The sequence below is a fragment of the Cyclopterus lumpus genome, chromosome 19 (assembly GCF_009769545.1).
Source record: "Cyclopterus lumpus isolate fCycLum1 chromosome 19, fCycLum1.pri, whole genome shotgun sequence".
NCBI classification, from domain to species: domain Eukaryota; kingdom Metazoa; phylum Chordata; class Actinopteri; order Perciformes; family Cyclopteridae; genus Cyclopterus; species Cyclopterus lumpus.
The window spans coordinates 12,218,658-12,240,565 of NC_046984.1; the positions used below are offsets into that span (position 1 = coordinate 12,218,658).

General features: G+C 40.6%; 2 protein-coding genes across 5 annotated transcripts in view; both read right to left on the minus strand.

Annotated features, from left to right (window-relative positions):
* The window catches only part of LOC117748667 (calcium-activated potassium channel subunit alpha-1-like), a 71,775-nt gene extending 63,254 nt beyond the window's left edge, over positions 1 to 8,521 (minus strand). The window contains 1 exon segment of the mRNA XM_034558640.1: positions 8,297 to 8,521. Coding sequence (XP_034414531.1) covers positions 8,297 to 8,521 — 225 coding nt within the window.
* Positions 8,522 to 10,012: 1,491 nt separating this feature from the next.
* LOC117749060 (disks large homolog 5-like) overlaps positions 10,013 to 21,908 on the minus strand; it is a 29,107-nt gene continuing 17,211 nt past the window's right edge. For 2 of the 4 annotated variants that reach the window (XM_034559263.1, XM_034559262.1), the window contains exons 17-33: positions 21,781 to 21,898; positions 21,539 to 21,683; positions 21,080 to 21,180; positions 20,232 to 20,315; positions 19,977 to 20,136; positions 18,973 to 19,135; positions 18,753 to 18,886; positions 18,147 to 18,311; positions 17,629 to 17,812; positions 16,902 to 17,050; positions 16,433 to 16,603; positions 16,086 to 16,282; positions 15,313 to 15,456; positions 14,981 to 15,108; positions 14,529 to 14,638; positions 12,261 to 12,370; positions 10,013 to 11,039 (exon numbers count right to left, since the gene is read on the minus strand). In XM_034559263.1, the coding sequence (XP_034415154.1) occupies positions 10,936 to 11,039; positions 12,261 to 12,370; positions 14,529 to 14,638; positions 14,981 to 15,108; positions 15,313 to 15,456; positions 16,086 to 16,282; positions 16,433 to 16,603; positions 16,902 to 17,050; positions 17,629 to 17,812; positions 18,147 to 18,311; positions 18,753 to 18,886; positions 18,973 to 19,135; positions 19,977 to 20,136; positions 20,232 to 20,315; positions 21,080 to 21,180; positions 21,539 to 21,683; positions 21,781 to 21,898 (2,367 nt within the window). In that variant the 3' untranslated portion in view covers positions 10,013 to 10,935. Of the gene's footprint in view, positions 11,040 to 12,260; positions 12,371 to 14,528; positions 14,639 to 14,980; positions 15,109 to 15,312; positions 15,457 to 16,085; positions 16,327 to 16,432; positions 16,604 to 16,901; positions 17,051 to 17,628; positions 17,813 to 18,146; positions 18,312 to 18,752; positions 18,887 to 18,972; positions 19,136 to 19,976; positions 20,137 to 20,231; positions 20,316 to 21,079; positions 21,181 to 21,538; positions 21,684 to 21,780; positions 21,899 to 21,908 lie in introns of those variants that run through there. The other 2 variants (XM_034559264.1, XM_034559265.1) reach the window with 2 other exon arrangements.

Consider the following 21,908-nt stretch of genomic DNA (forward strand, 5'->3'; position numbering starts at 1 on the left):
TGCCGTGCAAAATAAATTGGTTCCAATTGAAGACGCAGACGTATACAAACGGCTCACAAATGTATAGCTTCACTTTTGAAGAGAGGGGTAAACATGGATAACCATGGATTTGGTGAGATCGTGAGTAATTATGGCAGCAGGACACCCTATATAAACCCCAATGTAAAGGTTTGGTTCTTAGCAAATTAGTCTAATGATGATGATGATGATGATGATATATATATATATATATATATATATATATATATATATATATATATATATATATATATGTGATGACTTATTTCTCTGTGCCATAGAGCCTCCATTGTTGCCACACTGCTGCATTCCGATGAGTCAATCCCACATACAGCATCCTGCTGATCTATAAATACTCTATAGAACCCTAAAGTATAATAAGACTCTCAAAGAGAAGATACTTCGAGTAATGTTTGCTAAATAACAGCAGACTTCTCTTTTAAAAAAAAAAGGTAAAGTATTAAGAAAAGATTAAACTTCCTAAGTTCCTTAATCTAAAACTGTACTTCAAAAATGTTTCAAAATCTTATTAAAAAAAATGTAATTGTGAATTTGTCAGTAAGAAAGGAAAAGAGAATATTAGCTTTGATGAGAGAAAAGTGCAAACCTAATAACATTTAAAAAAACATTCATTCGCAGAGGAAGAGAGCTTGTTAAGACCCACACTACCATTTTCAGACAAATATACAAATTATCATAACAGCAAAAGATAATCTAAAAAGAACAATCTTGATGAGCTACATTTTTGTTCTTTGCCATCAGATAAATGTGGAGTAAAAAGTTGAATATCTACCATTTAGCAATAAGGATCTTTAATAAAAAAAATAAAAACTGGTTTCAGCAGGGTATTTCATAATGGCGCCCACACATTTCAACCCTCTCCATCATTATTACGAAATAGCTGGCTGCACTAAGTAATTCAATCATGGACAGAGACATTAGTCAGAGACCAGCAGGACCACCAGCAGACCCTGGTACACTTCCTACAGCCGGTCCAGAGCCCCGCAGCACTAACCTGATAACACTATCACAACATGTCCAGCTCACTTAGGAGCTAATGCAGCCAACGAGACAAAGGAAACTGCAGTTTTGAAATGAGGCAACAGGTAACCAGCTGTTTCCAAGGCAATGTGTTCAGTATCTATTGCAGAACGCACACCTTCTCATTTGAGTGTAGTGCATCTTTTGCTTTAATAAAATGGGTCAACAGGCATTAGTTATTTTACACGCTGATCCAAACCACTAAGACTTTCCAAAAGCTAAAAAAGAAAAATCAATCATTAGGCAAGTCACGAAACACCCTCTGGGGGAATTTAAGTTAAATCTGAGCTGTGAATCCCCTGAAGGAGATCAGGGTGAGTGTATATATATTAATTAATGTATTAGTAATGCCCATGGAATTCAAATTGGTTAAATAAGCGACTTAATAAATAACATTTAGTGGACACATTTATATATTCCAAGATGATATTCTCCTCAGATTTATGTCAAGAGCTATGGGGAAGTATTTTTTTATCTTGAGGATGAAAGTGTTCAGTTTATTGGTCACGGAGACCTGTAAAGAACACTTTGACTGAAATGTTACTTTCTTCTTCTGTGGTTCAAGTGCTCTTGAATAAGATAAGAATAATCCTGTTGATGTCATAAGGGTTACCGGGATTTAAGATTGACAAAATCTGCACGAGGGGCACTAGTGAAAGACACTGTCCAGTTGCATTATGGGAAGTGTAGGATTCAGTGTTTTTTTGGCACTTGACCCATACTAAAGACTGAAAGTCAAGTGATCTCCACCTCATTATCAAATAAAGGCTAAAGTGAAGAAACATTTTTTATATATATATTCTCAGCCTCTGCTGTTTCAAATCTTGCAGGTTTTTTTGTGCAATTCTTGCAAGTCCCATGCCTTACATCATTGAAATGAAATTGAATGTCAGCTAGCTTTAGTCAATCTCGTAACTAACTAGCTTTATGGAATTCAAGTATATATTTCTTACCAATCAAACTAATTGAAACTCTTCATATAATTAATTTAGTCTTGGTATAGATCGGGACATCTAAGGTGTTCCTATAAATTTGAATATACAGAAGATTTATACTGCAGTATTTTATTATTGTGATTAGGATTTATTACATTTATAGATTGCCTATATGGGACTCATTTGTTGGGGGAGGGGGGAGTTGTTTTCATCTCCAACATTCTGGTCATAAGCAAAGTAAACGTGATGGACAGTGTGCAGGACTCTTCGTTTTCTTTTTTTTTAAAATACTTTGCAATAACGTCCCAATTCCTATGAATTCTTCTCTTCTCTGAACACTTGACCTGAAGTATGTATCTGCCGGTGCACTTCCCTGCTTCAATGAATAGAGTGACACAGGCTGTGTTGAGGGAAGCGGTTGAGGCTTAATTGGCATCCCGTTGTTATCCTCAAGCACTTTAATGACCAAATCTAAAAGTGCACACTAAAAAACCCACACTGGCTATGGTATTTCGAAATGCCAGAAAAGGAAGAGATCAAAGATTAATGATTTGTGATTCATGACATGCTTCTGTCCAATTATTCTTTTTAAAAAAAAAAAAAAGGGCGAGGGTCATCTTAAGGTCACATGCAGGAAGAAACCTTCAATGCGAAGATTGAGAGAACTGCATTTTTTTAACCATTTAAAATGTAAATGTACTCCAATTCCTTCTTGCAGGACAAACATCGTTTTGGTTTTGCGTATTGTGGGTGTGATATTTACTTTGGTAAAAGTTGTAGGACACACCAAGAGGGTTAAACAATCTTCTACTGGACTTTATTTTAATGAAAGGATACATTTTTAATGTAGCTGCAGACACCAAAGAAGAAGATGTAATCATTACACCCACTCAGGCAGGTCATCTCCTCTTCGTCACTTTGATCAATAGTCAGATCCTCCAAATATAGGTTCCACTATCTCGCCTAAATCGAGTCCCCCTGACACCAGAGGTCATTCATCAACATCGCGCGCCTATTCTCGGGATCCACCGAGACCATTTCTCAAATGACAGGCCCATTAAGTTTGAGTCTAACATATGGCTCGTGACACCATTTTCTGCAAAAGTGAATACATTATTTAAAAATACATTAATATAAATCAATTAATAATAAATCAAGACATTCTTGTTAGAGGAAAATCTTGAAATATCCGAGTCTCATAACTGATCTATGGCCCCTCTTCTGTGTGAAGAGAGACTGTGTTACAAGTCACTCGACCCCACATCCTTCCAATCAATAAATCGCTAAATGAATGCACCCAAGTATTTGGTTAAGATTTATACACACATATATATATATATATATATATATATATATATATATATATATATATATATATACACACAAATATCAAAGAGCAGAGAAACTAAGCCTCCATTCAGCAACTTAACTCAGCTCAGTATGTGGAAGCAGAAGCTAAAATTGGACACGAGTAGAAACGTGTTGTTATTAATGAATGACTCAACTGTTGATGAACATTATCGCAAACTTTTTCAAAGAGTTGAAAGTGTATGCAACAGCAACACTGTGAAGTGTGGCCACGAAAACCTGTGAAAAAAACACAACCTACCAGTAATTAAGTGTGATATTCATCACAAAAGAATAAAAACAAAAAACACACCCGCATAATATGTAAACGTACATAAAAATGTTCTATACAACTCGTCAAATGGATCTCTTGTCTTACAGTCAAAAAGCAGCAGAGGCGCCGGCTCTGGCACCGTCGAGATGTTTAACATTTGAGTTAATCTGAGACCTGTTGGACCCCAGATGGTGCAATGACAGCCAAGCTGCAGCATGCTGCTTATGTTATGCAATGTGAGAGGCTAATACTTGGCCAACTAATTACACAGCCAATCAAAAAAACACATTACAAAAGACTATATGTACTAAAAGAAACTGTCTTTTGTCTTTCTTTAAAGAATGAAGGTCTGGAATTTAAATAAATGATGCTGCCTTCAAGTACCTTTTCTTCTACATTCACATTTGAAGTACAAGATGTAAGAGCACTCCTAGTAAAGTGAAATGGATACCAACAAAATCAGCCTCTCGTATTTTGGATAAGATCCTGCAGCAGAGCGCCAGTTTGCGTTTCAGAAATGTTGACCAAAATTAGCTTGTTTTAAAAATAACCTATGACGGCTGATGTAGTTGACAGCAAAGTGCCACTCAGCTATTCCAACTTTCTGACTCGTAATTACAGCTGTTCGATCATGAGCACTCGTCTCATAATTACAATATTTCAGAAGGCACTTTAAAAGCAGCACGAGTGCGACTCTCCATCTGAAACCTTGAATCACATCCCTTATACCCCCCCGCCCCTCACCCTAACTCCACCCGCCGCATCCAAGGACACCGAGCCACTGCCAGAAGATGCACAAATCAAACATGATTAACCAAAGATGTAGACAAAGTAAAGACATCACGCAGTAGATGTTAATTATTGATAAGATTACAAGCAGAACAAGCCACGGTTTGAAAAAATAATAAATAAATACTGGACTCTACAGCCACGCTAGCGACTCTCTATACTTCCAATAGTCCCAGCGGTGTTTTGAGCTGAATGCTTTTAATGGTACCATGTCCAGCATATTAGTTTCCCCTGCAAGCCTGCTAAGATGTGTTAATTAGCACCAAACACTAAGTACAGCTGCGGCTGTTGGGAACGTCATTAGCTTTGCAGGTATTTAGTCATGAACCAAAGTAATGGACAAATTAAAACGTGGACCTGACGATGGCCTTTTATGAAAAGCTAGGGGAGGCTTGAATACGTGGAGCAAATGTCACTGCTATTCCTCCAATAGTTGTCGGGACATTTCACTCGACACCAGAAATGTCGACGTCATGATGGTGCTAAAAAGGAAAAGTCAGTGGATCTCCAAAATTATTACAGTTCATCCCGAGGGCAACATGAATGTTTGTACAACGTTTCATGTCCGGCTGAATCAAGCAGCTAGAGTGGCTAAAAATATGGGGTGGCGAGGGGCCTCTTTCAATAACTTGAACACACATCGACCAATAACACGTCTACCTTTGTCCACCGTTGGTCATATGGCAGGTGCGTAAATATAGTCAGTTCAGGCAGAGCAGTTGCAATTGGGGAGGTGGGGAGGGGGGAGGGGGGTGATCTATACAATGATGATTGCGGGCTATTATGTATGTTGATGTTGTTCCATATCAACTAGAAATCATGTGACGAGAGTCAGACCATACGATATATGGAAGCGAGGCTTCTTTTGGCGCAAAAATCTGTCAAGACTGACAAGCTGAGCACATGGTGTGCATAATAGTGTGTGTGTGTGAGTACTAGGGCCCGTCACGACTATACCCTGCGCCACAAATATATGGCGTCTCAAACCTCCAGCAGGTCTCCTGCATACAGACTGAAGGAATAATAAAACACGTCACTTTGATGAAACTTTCTCACCGTGAGCCTGAAAAAAAGAAAAGAAAAGATGACTGAGAAGCTGCCGCAGCGTGTCATCCTCCCGTCGTGAGTACAGTGCCACTAACAATGCACAGCTTCTTTCTTCCTCCCAGACGGATAATAGCCGTCATTCATCAGAACCTCACGGACGACGAGTTTCATCAATTTCCGTTCGACGGGGAAGGCGGAGCCACAAAGATGGAGGCTAAGTCTCAGACACGGGAGCCGTTTGGACCGAATGGGGACAGTGAACGCCTCACAGAGGGGGGAAACAAACTGAAAGGGAGGAAACTCATTATCAACTCCCATCTATGAACGATAACAATGTGCACTGAAAGCTCCACGTTTGGGCTGCACAGACATGCACAGACTGGGAGGGGGTGGGGAGGTGTCCCTCCAACACAACCTGCCGCATCTCACAGCCGAGTCAACTGCATAACAGAGAGAGAGATTTACTCTTATAATGAAATCCTTTGCTTGCTAGTTGCTTAGCAACAAAAACACTGATTCACATGGCACATACCATATGCGCCTGACACTGCATTTCTGACACTTTGGAGGAAGGTTGGTTCTTGGATGAGAAAAAGAGGGTGAAGAAGAAAATAAAAAATAAAAAGACGGGGCAGGAGTTACAAAATAAATGCCGGGAGAGCGAAAAAGGCAGAGAGGGGAGGATTGGAAGAGAAAAGATGACCCATCTCTGGCTGACTCCCACAACAGGTTGGTGGAGCTCACCAGCTTCTCTTGGCACAAAAAAAACACACAATTTGACTGCTCTCTTGTAGTCACACATGAACTCAGAAAGCAACAACCTCATCCTGAGATGTATTCCTGTTCCATTTCTGTCCATGTATAAATAAAACTGGGACGCGAGCTGGTGGATTCTGTTGAATATTTTAACTGGAGCTGAAACTCTTAGCTACATCGATCTTTCCTTTAAGTTCAAATAATTGCTCAGGTTTATCCTTATCTCCGATATATCTATGGGTTTTGAATAGTTTGTCAGATTTCTTTTTTTTTTTAAAAAGAAAAGAAAAGGTGATCTGGGATCTGATATGAGAACTAGCATTAGGCTTTGTTTCAGCCATTTTAAAGAATGAACGATTACCTAAATAACCAAAGATATACCAGCAGATTAATAACTGATGAAAGCGGTCAATAGTTGCCCCCCCCCCCCCCAATTGCAACCAGATTCAACCAAAGAATAGAAATGATAGACCCTTCAAATGTTCCGCACCACCCTTCATGCAGCATTTGACATTTCTCCTCATCCACCTTGCTTGTCTGAGAGATGAATGCACATCCTTGAAGTAAAAACATAAACGTCTCTCTCTCTCTGTGTCAGCTATTCCATCTTTGTCCTCAAACATACAAAGAAGGATACCAACTTTAGGATACAGTTGGAGCCAGATGAGCACTCCATACAGCACAGAAACTATTTTTTTGTATCCCAAAGCAGGACTGCAGCCGGCCTCGGACAGATGGTGTCGTAACGATTGTGAAACCTTGTGAAATCTAGTGGCAGTCTGCCTTTAATGTTATGAAAATGATTTCTGGGGATTACACTGTGGCATGAGTGTCAGCCTCCACAGAGGCACTACAGATGCACACCATTGGTAAGAGAATGTCTGTTGGTCATCCAACAATGTAAGACAGCTGACTGTCCTGAACGGGCAAAACTATTCCTGACTTCTGGAGACGTGTCAAACAAATGCTTCACTGGAGGGTTTCAAGCTGCAAATAATAATGACCTCAGACTATGTCGATGGGGAAATACATTGTGGGAAACTAGGCTATGTATTACAACAATCCTTTGAAATAGTTAACATTAGTCACAAATACCAAAGTTTCTGATAGTTTGTGCTTCCGTCGATGCCTTAAAATCTTGTGAGTTTATCCAAATGACCAATTAAATGATGTCTCAAACCCAAATAAAGGGGGGTGAATGGAACTCGTTCCAAAAAATGTAAATGTAAAATGTCCTTTAACTGAGTCAACAGCTATCTCAAGTGTTTTTATAGAGACTAATTATTCGACAGAAAGTAGTTCCAGTGAAAATGTTCACAGGTGGTCTGTAGAGGATGCAGAACAACAAGGACATTGGTGCCATTATTATCTTTTTTAATCACCATTTTCTGCAACACTAATTCAATTCACATGCATTGTTCTGAGGTGGTTGGAAATCTCTCAAAATCTGAAAAAACCCAAGCACAAATAAACTGAATGCAAGAGGATATATTAGATGGATAATGTGTGTGGTTTTTTTGGTCAGTTTGGGTAAGCCTTACAATATTCCAGTGTTATCACTACAAGTACAAGTTACTTTTTTAAAGGATATCTTAAATAGAAAGGTTTAGATGTGATCAATTTAATTTTAATCGGATATTGTGCTTTCAAATTCAACCAAAAGACTACTAATATATTCAAATAACAAATAGTAGCATAAGTTTAAAATCATAATATATTACCTGCTAGTGCGTTTGATCGCTTTCAAAAATCAAACTCATGGAACAAACATAAGGTCGTCCAACAAGTGTCAGCTGCAACTGAAAACCTGCCCAACCTCAACCACACTATCGTTCACCCGTAAAATGAAATTATTTTAGTATAAATGGTATCCATGTGTTATTGTATGTGACATTCAGCCGAGAGCAGAGTTAATTATTCAAAGTCACGAAGGCCTCACTGTCGACGAGGCCTTATTGAACACTGATTTAATTAGGAGCCCATTTCGTAAATCAAACCGGACACCTTGTTGGAGGGCTGTTGCACACAGACCCCGTAAGAAGAAGTCATTTCATTAGGGTGTGGTGTTTTGTGAAATGCCCACGCGTACCTTCTTTTTGGCGTTCCAGTGGCAGCACACAGTCCACAGATATTTGAGAGTTCTCCACAGAAGGATGATGAAGAGACCCCCAAAGAAAGTGACCATGGAGGACGCGAGGAAAGCCCACCACATCCGCTGGCCGTTGCTGTCACAGGGCACATCTGGGGAAAACGGGATGATGACACTCATCTTGGATATGTGGACGGAAGGATCCGGGTTGAATCTCTTCGACATTCTCGGCCTCTGGTCACCTGCCAGCCACCCCCCCTTCAAACAATCAACTCGACTGGAATTCAGGCGCTTCGGGGCTCTCCGGCCGGCGGCCCCTGATGCCCCAGCGGCTCAGCCATGTTAAGTCAACCACCTTCCGCTCCTCCACCTTCTCATCGGGCTTCGCTGAGCAACGACGTAAAAGTTGGGAGTCGACAGCTTGTCGCGCGCAGTAATAACAAAAAAAAACTTCTGAATTCAAGATAGCAGTCGCGCGCCTCTCGGTGCGCGTTCGTGGCTGGAATTGCGCGTCATCCGCGTTTGATCAGCGCATCAAAAAAAAAAAATGTACAAAAAAAATAAATAATTTAAAATCACATTTTGTGTGCCAACTCCCCCAACACGATGTCCCCCCCGACAGTCCCGATGGGTGAAACGGCCGTTACGCGTTGCTGTGACGTGGCAGAGACTCGTCCTCGGATGGATTCGCTCCCCCAGCTCGTTAACAGCGCATCTTTCCGCAGGTCCGCTACTTCAGCCCCGCACCGCCGCGCACTGTTGAATGCGCGCCACGCGTTGAAAAAGGTCGCGCACTACGTCGATATCATTCAGGGGAGGAGGGGGGTGGGGGGGGAAGAAAAAAAAAATAATATCACCTTTTGGGAACAAAATAAATGAAGGTTTCTTGCGTTAAAGAGCGGATTTAGTCGTTGCCGCTCCCCGGGCTGCGGCGGCCGCCTGTCACATCCATTTGTCGGGAGATGGCAGCGCAGATTTACAGGTAGCGGGGGGAGGAGCCAGCGAAAGGGACGTCGATGCTTATCTGGTTGTCTGCTTATTTATAGTGACCGCTACATCCATGGCTGATGATTGTAACTTTGTGGTTACGGCTCTCACTTTTAAAAACTAGTTTGTTTTTTCTTCTTCTAACGAACAACATCAAGAGCTTAAACGTTTTAGATTAATTTTAAAATTATAGGATTTGCGTTGGAACCGAGAACAAACATATTGTATTTGAAAATGTAGCAGAGGATGTTGCGCTTTGATTACGCATCCGTGTGGATTAAGGGTTTATAAGAACAAATCCTCCTCAAAGTAGTACCTTATTAGGCTACTAGATGACAGCAGCATCTCCAACACATTTCTGCTTTTACAGACAAAAAAAAAAAAATAGATTACCGCATTTGTTCTTCACTTAAAAACAATGTGAAACTAAATCAAGCGAAAAACTATTAAACAACTCAGTGAATGAGAGTGTTTCTCTAGAGTCGACAGCCATGCTAATGTGTGGAATGAAAAGTGATAAAAGGACATCTCACCATGTCTCACCCGCAGTGGGGGTTTACTCTCCCTGGTGGACAAAGTGAAGATTGTTGAGGTCCAACTTGTGGCATTTCTTCTTACAAATAGTCTGCTTTGTGCATCATCTTGCACAAAAAGGTGACAATATCCATCAAAAACTGATGACTAAACAAACTATATACATTTCAATAGAAACCGCAGACCAATTGCTTTCCATTAACTGAACGGTTTTTAATATCATAGACATATTAACGTTCATTAGGAGAGGGCCTAGAGTGTTTCAACCAACTTGAACATGAAATGTTGACAACGTCATGTACTGAAAATCTAAAACGTGCGTGTAAAGAGGTTTAGTCGACAGCCAACCATGAACCACAAATAAAATATCCCTTTAAAAAAAAAAAAAAAAAAAATGCACTTGACAGATTAAAACTATTGGCAACACACAAACTGGGGTGTAAAGAAAATGCCTGCTGTGTGATTTATACTGGACGTTGTAGTGTTAATAAATTCGAACAATGGGTAGTGAGGAGCAAATATTTTTAGCTTGGCACAATATTTTTAGGGCTGAAATGATGAATGAAAAGACAGTGCCATCAAAGAGAAAAATAGAACAGACGACTGCAACATAACGTGAAAGTAGGACAGTAATGTGAAAATAGCATTCTTCCTATTAACTACACAACTACATTTGTATAACAAAAAGTTCATAACCAACATCTTTGATTTGATTAGCTAAATTACATGGCAGGAAAATACGTATAAATATAGCGAAGGGAACACGGTGGTCCACTCTTATCTTCAAGAATAAAGTCTTCAGTTTGCGTCGATGCAGACTTCCTGTGGTCCGACATATTCATGGTACAAAGTGGGATTAAAAAGGAGTGCTACTAGATGCAATGGAAAATAAAACATTCAAGTATTAAATACTAGTGTAAACAAATCTATCTGTAGTACAGTACAACGCTATTGTAGTGGGAATATTACATGATCATCATTGTCATCAGTGCGGATATTGCTACATGTGAAAAAGCATTGGAGTTAACCACAATGTCTTTTAGCTGTACCGATTCACTGTGTATCCCATAATAATCACATTTTCTCTAATGTTTTTGGAGTGACGTGCGGTGACATTTCTACAGCGCTCCATCTGGAATCCACAGCACTTTACTTTGTTCCTGCTCCACGATGGTCATGATCTGAGTGTAAATGAAGGCGACACTGCCTCCTTGAACAACGCCTGCAACACAGTGAAGGGGGGGGGGGGGCATTTAAGTGAATACAGGTATATTCAGACAGTGTGAGAAAGTGTTTTGTTTTTTAACAGTAAGCCATGTAAAAATTTTACAAATTAGATCTAGAAAATTTGCATAAAATGTCTTAAATGTGTTGCGATTTAGAAAATTGTGAAATAAAAAATCATAATATGTCTAGTACAAGGGGACATCTTCAAATTGCTGTCCGACCAACAGTCCAAACCAAAATAAGCTGTCTTTACTCTCACATAAAAGACAAATTAAGGCATCAAATCAAACTACTCAGAAGATAAAACTAGAACATTGTGTTTTTGCTTTAAAAAAGGTCAAATAATTTAATGATTGACAGACGATGTATATGTAACTTTTCTGATAATCGACTAATTTGTTTCATCTCTGGAAAAATACATCTCACAAGTTCCCAGAAGACAATGCAACGAGCTATAAACAACATGACATGGCCAAACGGGACTACGCAGCCAAATTATGTCAGTTCAGGAATTTTAAATTACAGGGTTGTGATCAGTTCCACTTCATGTTATCTACCAGATCAGATTTATAACCGATAATTACAAGTTCTCTTGTGTGCAGACGTTGGCCAGCCACCTCTCCTTGTTAGAGCGGATCAGAGGGGATTTTGTATGCGTTCATTCCCAAAGCTCTTTCCCATGAATATACTTCTTTTATAGTCATTAATCAGCCGTCAGACCTGCTGCTGTTCCAGATACCACATCTTTGTATTATCTGCAAAAGACTACAGAGATAAAAAGCTCAGCTGACCTACAGTGCTGTTATAGAGTCACATTAGTTAAACTAAACTGGATTAACATATCAATCTTTTTACCATAGTTTATAGTAACTGGATTGTTTTGTTTGTTGGTAAAATTCACCCTCGCTATGTAGCAGACTCAGACCAGTTCATCCAAATGCCACAGACCTGAACTGATATCAGATACTTAGTTCTTATTTGACGTTTGGTTTTGAGATATCAGCTGCTGAGATTTCTGTTGCTGCCACTATATGAAGGAGATGTATTTGATTTGTAATGGTAGTGCTGGTGTTCAGCCCTACAATGACATATGCATCAGATAAACATTTAGTATACATGTCTCTATATGCTCAACATAGTTATGGTTATTACTGCATTTCCTGTAACTGTGCTCTCTGTAGTACATCCGAGAGAAACTCAAGTCATTCCCACCAACCTGTGAAGAAGCGGCTGTACTCCTGTTCTATTTTCTGTGCCGCCTCATACTGCTCCTTGGAATGTTTCTGAGAGAGTTTATCCCGCAGGTACAAAGGGTCCTTCTGCTCTCTGCAGAGACACAAGCATCAGCACCTGTCAACATCCTTAATAAATTACACCACATAGAATCATAACACGGTGCAATACCAAGCCGTGGAAGGAGTCAGTTTGTCAAACCAGTAAGTACATTTTAAAAATAGGTTTTTGTTATATCGTTTGCTCTAATCACTCCTACAAATCTCACCTTCCATTTATTGACATGTATTTATTGTGCTTGTGTATTTGCAAGCTGAACATAAACCCCAAAACATTTGTACTGAAACAATTGCAGAGTATATCTGTAGGACATGACTGCATACTGAGGTACGAGGTGTAATATAGAAACCATTTATAGGTGTATGCATCTAAATACTGATCCAGTGCATATCATAATTTTAAGGATGTAAAATAAAGAAAAATGTATTGAATAGTTGAATGGTAATAAATACTTGACATTTGAGGTTTTGCCATACATTACAGTATCCACGCTGATCAAACCGTGCAACCTTATGTGCAACTTACAGCAAGTAGGCTATGAATGAGATCCCTCTACTGCAAACCCTTCACTCCATATCTGCACACAGTATTAATACCAATTCATGTGACTACCCAGTCCCCAGGCCTCATCCACTGGACCAACTTCAATTCCCACCCTCATCTCTCCGTGGCACTCAGTATAAAGTCAACATATTGGTTTGCGGTTGCCTCCCAGAGGAAAAAGAAACCCACGAAAAAGCTTGACCATCAAATCGCTGCAGCAGGCAGGCAGTGGGAGGTGCGTTTGTGTGCGGCTGCGGTGGGCGGGGTAAGCGAGTGCATTAGCCGCCCACGCCACAAAGCGGAGCCACAGGCCCCGTGAGCTCTCCCTGGACAGCTGGCACTCAGCTGATGACAGCAAAAGCTTAGCAGGAATCAATCTCCACCATGTTTGCCTGCTGCACCACTTCATAGATTTGTGGGCGTGTGTGGCCGAGAAAGCCTGTTTCGACCAGGCTTGAGTGTGTCTTTATGTGTGTGTGTGTGTGTGTGTGTGTCTTTATGTGTGTGCGTCTGTTCACGCCAAAGTTAATGAGTTGGTAGGGACATGTCCCTACAGTCAATGTGTAATCACACATCCTACATTCAAAATTACATTCTGCAAAAAGGTCAGCAGCTTAAAAAAGACCTGGAAGCCAATCAATACAACTATAATGTATTTAAACAAGAACACCAGTCTTTGCAACAGGAAGTTGGAGAGATGCATCGAAGGTTTAAAAATGAAAAAGATACCATGAGACAAAACACACACACACACGTATGAAATGTACTGCAACCTGTTTAACTGTATAACATGACGAGTGTCTGTAACACTCATGGAGGTGTGCCCAAAGTTTATGTTCTATATTGGTTGCCATTACATGGTTTTCTTTTGGAAGCTAAATAGTATTTTTTAAAAAGGTATTTCTTATCACATATTGTACAGATGGTCTGAGGCAAGTGTGGGATTATCTACCCAGGGCCACAAAATGTTGAGAGCCCTCGCAACACCTGGAAGTCAGATTGCCTTCCTCTACAGTCATAAAATGTAATGGTTTTGCCATCATACAATAGTTTTTTTTATGCAGTCGACAATATGGGTATATCAAAAAATGTCAATCTCACCAGAAGCTCAATATAGTAGCTGCTCTGCCGTTTGATTCATAACATCAGTACATAGTGAGACCATGCACAGGGGTCAAGGTTTTCATGCTACGTGCCTGATTGGACAACCCCTCCATATATAAAGTACCATGCTGAGCGGGTGGGGGTCGGTGGTTCAGCAGAATTAATCTCCCATGAAAAAACAGAGGGGGTTATGAAATATCACAATCATCCTATCAAACCATGTCAGGTGGTGGGAAAGAGCAGGCTGTTGTTTCTAAACTACCGGCACCGTGATTAAATCAGGTTGATCAATGCGTTTTGTTGTGTCTGCGAGATGAATATGTTTACAAAAGCAACATGACTTCTGCAGATGTCAACTTCCAGAGTGTCCGTCTTGATTGAAAGAAAATTACATTTCCGAAGAAAAAACAAAACATGTTCTTAACACAAACAGCCTCCAGAATCAAAAGCCTTGGATGAAGGATCTCCTCAATATCTCGATGAAGGATCTGAAAGCATAAAAGCAACTGAAACAAAACATCTTTCAAGTCACGAGATTACTCACTTTATCTGCTTGGCATTTTTGTAGCGAATGAATATGACGATTGGGTAGATGTGAACGCTGTGAAGACGCTCGATGGCGTGAGGTGCAATGTCAAGTAAACAGTGACAGTCCTACGGGAGAAAAATGACAGCAAGAGACTGCATGAGAAATGGGGAGGTGGCGAGGGCAGTTCAAAAGCAGAATGTTGCAAATAAACATGCCACATGACTTAGATGTGAAACCTTTGCCAAGTATAAAACAAATATATCTTGATCAAATTGGCAGTTTTGCAGAATTTGCAATTGTAAACGTATGGACACGTATGGTGTTAAATACATTTAGACAGTAGTTCACAAACTTAGCAGTTATAAAAAATAAAATACTAATAATGACACTATTGCTGTCGATCTTCTAGTCCAGTGTCCCAGTGATGATCCTTGTATGGAGTTTATTACACAGAGAGATGAATTTACCTTCTCTGTGATCTCTTTTATTGAAGCTACAGTTGTCACATCAAAATGGCCGCTCCTCCGTTTGTAGTCGATGAACACACAATCCTTTACTCCGCGCTCTATTGCCTGCTGAGATGCCTTCATTATCTCTGAAAGTCAAATAAATACAATTTTGAACAATGTTTATAATTCATACAGATTTAGTTCCCTGTACTTATTACATTTATTATTTATAATTTGTAAACCAAGTATCTTAGTCAAATCCTTCTCCGCAGTATGACAATGAGACGCATGTAAACTCCTTAATGAATAAGCAAACCAATAACACACTTGTTGTGTGTGAACATGCTCACCAGGCAGACAACGACAGAACTGGTCAGGAGCCTCCTTCACCAACATTTCCTTACTGGCCTCCACTAATGGGCCCAAGACCAGCACTGATCTGGGGAAAGAGCACTCCACCCTCTGAACCCTCTGGTACATCAGGCTGACTCCATCTGAGCAGTTAAATGAAGAAATACAATTCATTAGAAAATACACAGGAGGGCAAAGAGATACAGCTGCCATTGAATAACCTCAGTTATGAATGTATGCGCCCTGGGAAAGAATAGATAAGAGAAGATAACAGAATTCTTTATTAGTCCCGCAGTGGGGAAATTTACCAGATTACAGCAGTAAAAAGGGGTAAAGTGCACACACACAGTAAACATCTGTTTTGGATTTTACTATGTCTCGTGTGATAAGTAATACACAGTGAAAATACAAAATAGTAATAATAATAAATGTTGTGCCACCATGATTTCCATCCCATTTTAACACCTGGAAGCTACCAATAATGTTAGGTTAAGTCACTGTAACATAGGACATTTGCATTCCCCATCCATATATTTCAATCTGGTCATGATTCTTGAAATTTGAACCACAGAGATGGAAAAGTAAATATATTTACTAAAGTAATGCAATTACGAATTATAATAAATGGGACAAAAACACATATTTCAGAGCTATTGATCAATAAACATTATAAATGTTAATGGCAGGAATACATTTTGCTGTAGAATTAACTATTCTCGTAAACTCATTATGTGCATTTCTAATAAAGCTGCTTCGGGAGATGGTTTCTCACCTTCTGTAATGGGTAAAGAATCTATGCTTATGGCGTCCAGAGTCATCAGATCCTTCCCGTCCTTTGATCCGCTGCGTTTGTGTTTCAGCCTGCGGCGGAAGAAGGACCGCCGAGCCGCGGCCGACAGAGTCTTGCTGGTGCCGTTGTCGTCTTTCATGTCGGCCATGCTGTGTCTTTTGTAGAACTCCTGGTCCATCCTTATGGAAATATATCAGCATGTTCAACTCAACTGTGATGTACCCTTGATGAATATGGAAGTGATCATTCAGAAAAGTACCAATGACATCCTTGACGGCCGTAATTACATGACCTCTAGTCTGGAAAAGTAAACTTTAGGCTGGACTTACATGTATTTACTTGGAATCTGCCCTTTTTCCAACTTCTGTGCATTCTCGTCGAGTTGCCAGGCCATCCAGTAGCCAAAATTGCCATTTGGTAGTGTATCTTCAACATACAGGATGTCATCTTTCTTAAAGCCGAGTTCCTGCTCTACCTCTGCCACCCTCTCATAAAGTGCTCTGACAAAAGAACAATGAAGCAGTTATGACGAAAAACATTACTACACTAAACAAGGACATACCAAATCCACAAATTCATACAAGATTAAACATAAAAGCTTTTTTTTTTTTTTTTTAAGATTCTGCATTTAAGATTTAGCCCTTTCATAGATTAGTTCTAAACACAAAACAAAAATAATTTGACAATTTCTTTATGGTTGTTATTTTAAAAAGGCCAAACATCATGTTACTGAGGTTATGATGACGAATACTGTATTACTCTCACTATTCAAACGAATCCAAAGATCTATTGAAGTACCTTATGAAAAATCCATCTCCGGGGGACTCTTTGATTGCAGAGAGGTTGTCCACGCAGTTCTGGACCTTGAATGTGATTGTTTCAGCTGGTTTCAACATTTCCAGGTAAGCATCTTCTTTAGTTTTGTTCTTCATGCTGATGCCGTTGTACTGTTTGAAAACATCAATTACATAGTTGACAAAAGGACACAGAGCTTGGCTGCCAACAAAGGATGACTCATTTTCAATAAAAGCAAGCCAAACAAAGAAATATTTATAGAGATGTACTGAATCTGCTAAAAAGGGAGCAGTTATTTGAATGTATAACCATAGAGTGCTTTTGTTCAGTAACAGTAACTCAGGTGGTGTCACACTCCAACATTTCACTGGGTGTCAAGGCCAAAACTACGAGATGCAAACCAGAAAGCCACCCAGAAAGTTGATGAATTAGGAAAAGTTGAGCTTCTTTCTTTAAAGTTTCAACAACATTTCTATTTAACAATTAAAAACTAAATATTGTGCCCATTCTCCTCCTGAAATTACTGTTTACGGTGTGTGTGTGTTTTGGAGAGGAGGAGGAAGCGGGAGTAATTGGCTTGGTGGTAGCACAGGCAAAAAAAAAGAATCAAGATGGATTGCTCATTTGTCGAGACCAAAGATTGTGGTTTAAAATGTATACCAGAAATGTGTGTGCAGGGTTAGTTGTGCACAACGTTTTTAGTTAATTAAAATGATTTTCTTGCAAATACCTCCAATATCAAGTCTCCAAGCAGCAGGCCTTCAGGACCCTTAGCAGGGCTCTCATCATCCAAACTCTCCACAAAGATGCCGTAAAGGTTTCCCCCACAGATCTGAACTCCCAGCTCCACCTGGATCCTCTTCAGCCTTACCAGCCGAGGCTCTGCAGCCCGGAGTGTACGTGAACCAGGAAGCCTGAAGAAACCTTCCAGTCAAGCTTTGAATTGGTCTGTCCCTTCACTCTAACCCCTCCAAAATGCCTAGAAATGGCTTTAAAGCCTATATGTGTTGGCTACTGCAATATACAATTGTTACCAATCACAAGACAAACTTGTCATAACTAGCTTATTAATGTTTCAGTCATGGCCAAAAAGGAGTGTTGAGAGTTCACAGAGAACTTTTACTTAGCCAATTTCCAAAGGTGTTCCTGAGATATTGCTTAAAGTTTACAACAACGGGACGGACGTAAAGCCATAAAAATGTCACAAGTGAAAAGTATATTGAATATGAAAATAGTTCCCAGTCCTACCTAAAGGAGCTGTGAGGGCTGGTGGCGGGAGTCGTCTGTTTGGACGGCGGCGTCATGGTGCCCTCGTCCTGCTCACTCAGAGTGTCACTGGGGCAGTGACTGTCCGGCGTGGTGGCGCCGCTGTCACGGTTAGTCGGCTGGTTGCTGATGGACTCCATACGAGAACTAAGGACAACAGTAGAGTCAAAATCTTTTCTACTGTACAAATATTTTTTTTACTGAAAATACATTAACGCTATTTATTGAGTGTAGAAAATTAAGCCAATGTCAAAAAAAAAGACAGTAGTTTCGTTGTGGCACACATTGTGTGAACTGTATCGTTTTAAATATAAACTCTTTGTGTAATGTTTGCATTTGTTGCTTGATCTCATTTGATTTGTTACATTGCCACTGCATTATGTTGTCTGTTTGGAAGTGACTCTAACGTGTTGTTTGCTGTGAACAGCGTATTAATGTTTGTAGAGTAGCATAATCATTCATGTCCTCACGTTATAAAACAACTTTCACCGATAAGCTTCTTTTTTGCCGGAATGGTTCATTTAATGACCTTAAATTCATGCAATCAATCTGTGTAAGTGATTGTTGTGGCGTTCCTCGCCTTCTTACCCTGAACGAGAGTGGTTGCCCAGCTGAACCATGTGAGGATTATACTGAGCCAAAATGGTGACTGTGTCACATTGCTGCCCGATGACCAGCCGCGCCTGCTGCTCGTTGGCATTGCGAAGGTTGATGCCATTAAACTGGAAACAGTAGTGACTCATCAGACACAGAAAGAAAACAGTAAACCACAGATAGATATCTAGTCGAAATGTGGTAGCTGCTGTACCTCGAGGAGTTGGTCTCCGTACTCTAAACAAGCTTGGTGTGCGATGCTGCCTGCTGTCACTTTGGACACAAATACTCCCCCGTTCTCTCCACTCACAATGGAGATCCCGAGTGGTTCGGCTCCTTTCTGTACTATGACATTGCGTGGCTCCTCCAAGTATGGCCTTCAGGGGAATAAAAGAGGATTGTGTTTTACAATCAATGTCAAGACATCTGTGGTAAACCATGAAGACTGCAACATGCCACTCTGATTATACAAACTTAATATATTGTCAACAAAGAAATGATTCTATTCAACTTAAGTCCTTGACCTGTGGTTTGCTTCAGAACATTTCCTTAAAGATACATTTCTAGCCCTCAGTTAATAAGAAATGGGACATGCCAAATGCATTTCAGAAACTAACTTAGTCATGCAATCATACAAAATTAAACAGCATTCTGAATAAATAACAAGAAAAGAAAAATACTGACTTAAAAAGGAATACACATCCATCAACATTTTTGTTATATCATGGCTATTAAACATTCAAATAAATCTATCACAACTGCTGCTAGACTATATTATATATCTGCAGTGTGTACGTCTAGTTATCCGTGCTCTCACAGCCTTGCAGGTAGTGCACTCTATGGGCTACAAGCAGCACCAGACGAACCTCAAGCGTCTTAAAGAGACGCACTTGGGCTTAACTGCCAGTGGAAGTCTGACAGAAGAAGTGACATAAGAGACAAATCTGAGAAGGAGATGGAAAGAGAAAAGAAAGAGTAATCACCCAAAGCAGATTTCAGGTTGTAATTAACAGCGGAAGAGAGTAAAGAGATGAGGATAAAATGATAGATGGGGAGTCTGTTCTAATGATATGAGGGTGGAGGCTCACAGCTTTGTTTACTGCTTCACACGCACTTAATTACAATGAGGCCGACAGAAGTACAGACAAATGGTGGAAAACACGTCATGTTCTGCTGAATAATGCCGGCATGACAACCCTGACGGAGGGGCTGGCCTACCCATCTTTCCGCCTGTCACCAACAGGAGCGGGACTGACTGATATCCTGGGCTGGGTGGAAATGGAGCTCTGCGATTGGCAACTAGTGAAAGACGAGGTCTCCAAGTTAACGGGGGACGTTGGAGGTGTTGGGCTGCTGCACTCCGAATGTGAGAGGGAGCCTGGAGTGGCAGAGGAGAAGTGTATGAATTCAGACTTGATGTGTACTGCTTTGATGTTCATCATCAGACAAAGAAGCTGCACAACTCTATCGTACCTTTGTCAGATCCAGTGGAGCGCGGATAACGAGTTGGAGGGATCTTAATGCGTTCTGCCTTAATCTGTAATGCACTGGAGGAGCCTGAATACCGCAAACAGAAAGTCATTAAAAAGGTTCACTAAAACAGAAAATAAAAAAAGTTTCACTTGTTTATGTGGCTATCAAGCCATGCTGATTGCAAGTTAGGATATTGCTTAATGGAGGTGGCAAGTCATTTCTCTCCCCCCCCCCCCCCCCCCTTGTCGGACTCACAATGAATGTTTATTTCTGTATTTTTAAGGCAGCATAACGACCCGGACAAAGGGCTGGTCCGCCACCATCACACCTTCCTTTCCAAGCATGTAGAAGAACCTGAGCGTAAACCTAATAAGTGCTTTATACTGCAGACTACATGAAGAGGACCCACTATGTAGGTAGATATGAAGGGCTCATTTTAGCTAACGCCAACACAACACTTCTTAGTTTCATGTGATTATACACAAATAAAAAACAAGTTATGAATATCATTTTCTGCCAACAGAACGCCCTAAATCCTACACCATACCTGGAAACAGACTTTGTTGTTCTAAATCAGTAGCGTTCTACTTCGGGTCAGTTTGCCTCTCCGATACACAATTGGAATCTCAGATTTCTGTCACCATCCCATGACAATGGAGGTGTCGTAGAGGTGTGTGCTAGAAACAATATCCTGGTTACTTACTACTTTCAAAAACAGACATCCCTAATAAAACAGTTTACGTTTGTCTGTGGATCGTCCAGAGTAACCAGGACGCTGCTGCTGATCACAAAATCTATCTGCATGGCTCACTAAAAGTAAGAGGAAACTTGTAATTCGGCATTCGTACCCAGTCTGGCACAGGAGGGCAGGGAGTTGGTGCTGTGTGGTGGTTGGTCTCCAGTGCGCTTGTGGCTGAGGTCCAGGCTGAGGCAACCTTGATGCTGGGGGCTAAAAGTGGAGAAAAAAAGCCATCAGTATGTCCTTCCAAGGTCATTCATTCAACTTGGAGCGAGATGTAATTGGCTAGATGCCATATATCTATGAGATCTGGGGCAGAGGAAACACGCTTCTGGTGTATTTTATTGTATAAAACAACAATGTTGAATGTGAACAAACTAAACTGGGACTGCAACCAACTGTCCAAAACCCAAAGATATTCATTTATAATATCAGACAGAAGAACACAGAAAATATTGTGACATGCCCCAATGTTTTATTAACGCCTGTGCTTTTCCTACTATTACAAGTCAAAATGTCTGCTTTTGCAAAGTGTGGAAAATGAAGAAAAACTGGCAGATGTTAACACCTTGGGTGTGAATGTGTGTGGACGCCTGAGCTGGAAGCTGGAGGACAGTTGTTGGTCTGGATCTCATGGCTCCAGGCGGTGTACACTGGGTTCCTCATCACCGCCGTTACTGCAGGACACGGCGCTAGACCTCGCTGTGCTGGGTCTGGAGGAACGCATAGAACCGGATCTGACATAAAGATCAGGAATAGCAAATTCAAGAATGCAAAAGCAAAACAGGCAAAGTTGTTTAAATGACTTACGTGACGTGACGCTGCCGTAGCTGGGGGGTGCAAAGGGCATGCTGTACCGATTGGACCGCATGGGCGAGAAGCGCAACAAGTCCATCGGTTCCGGGGAGTGCTCGTCGTTAGAGAAATTCTGCAAGACG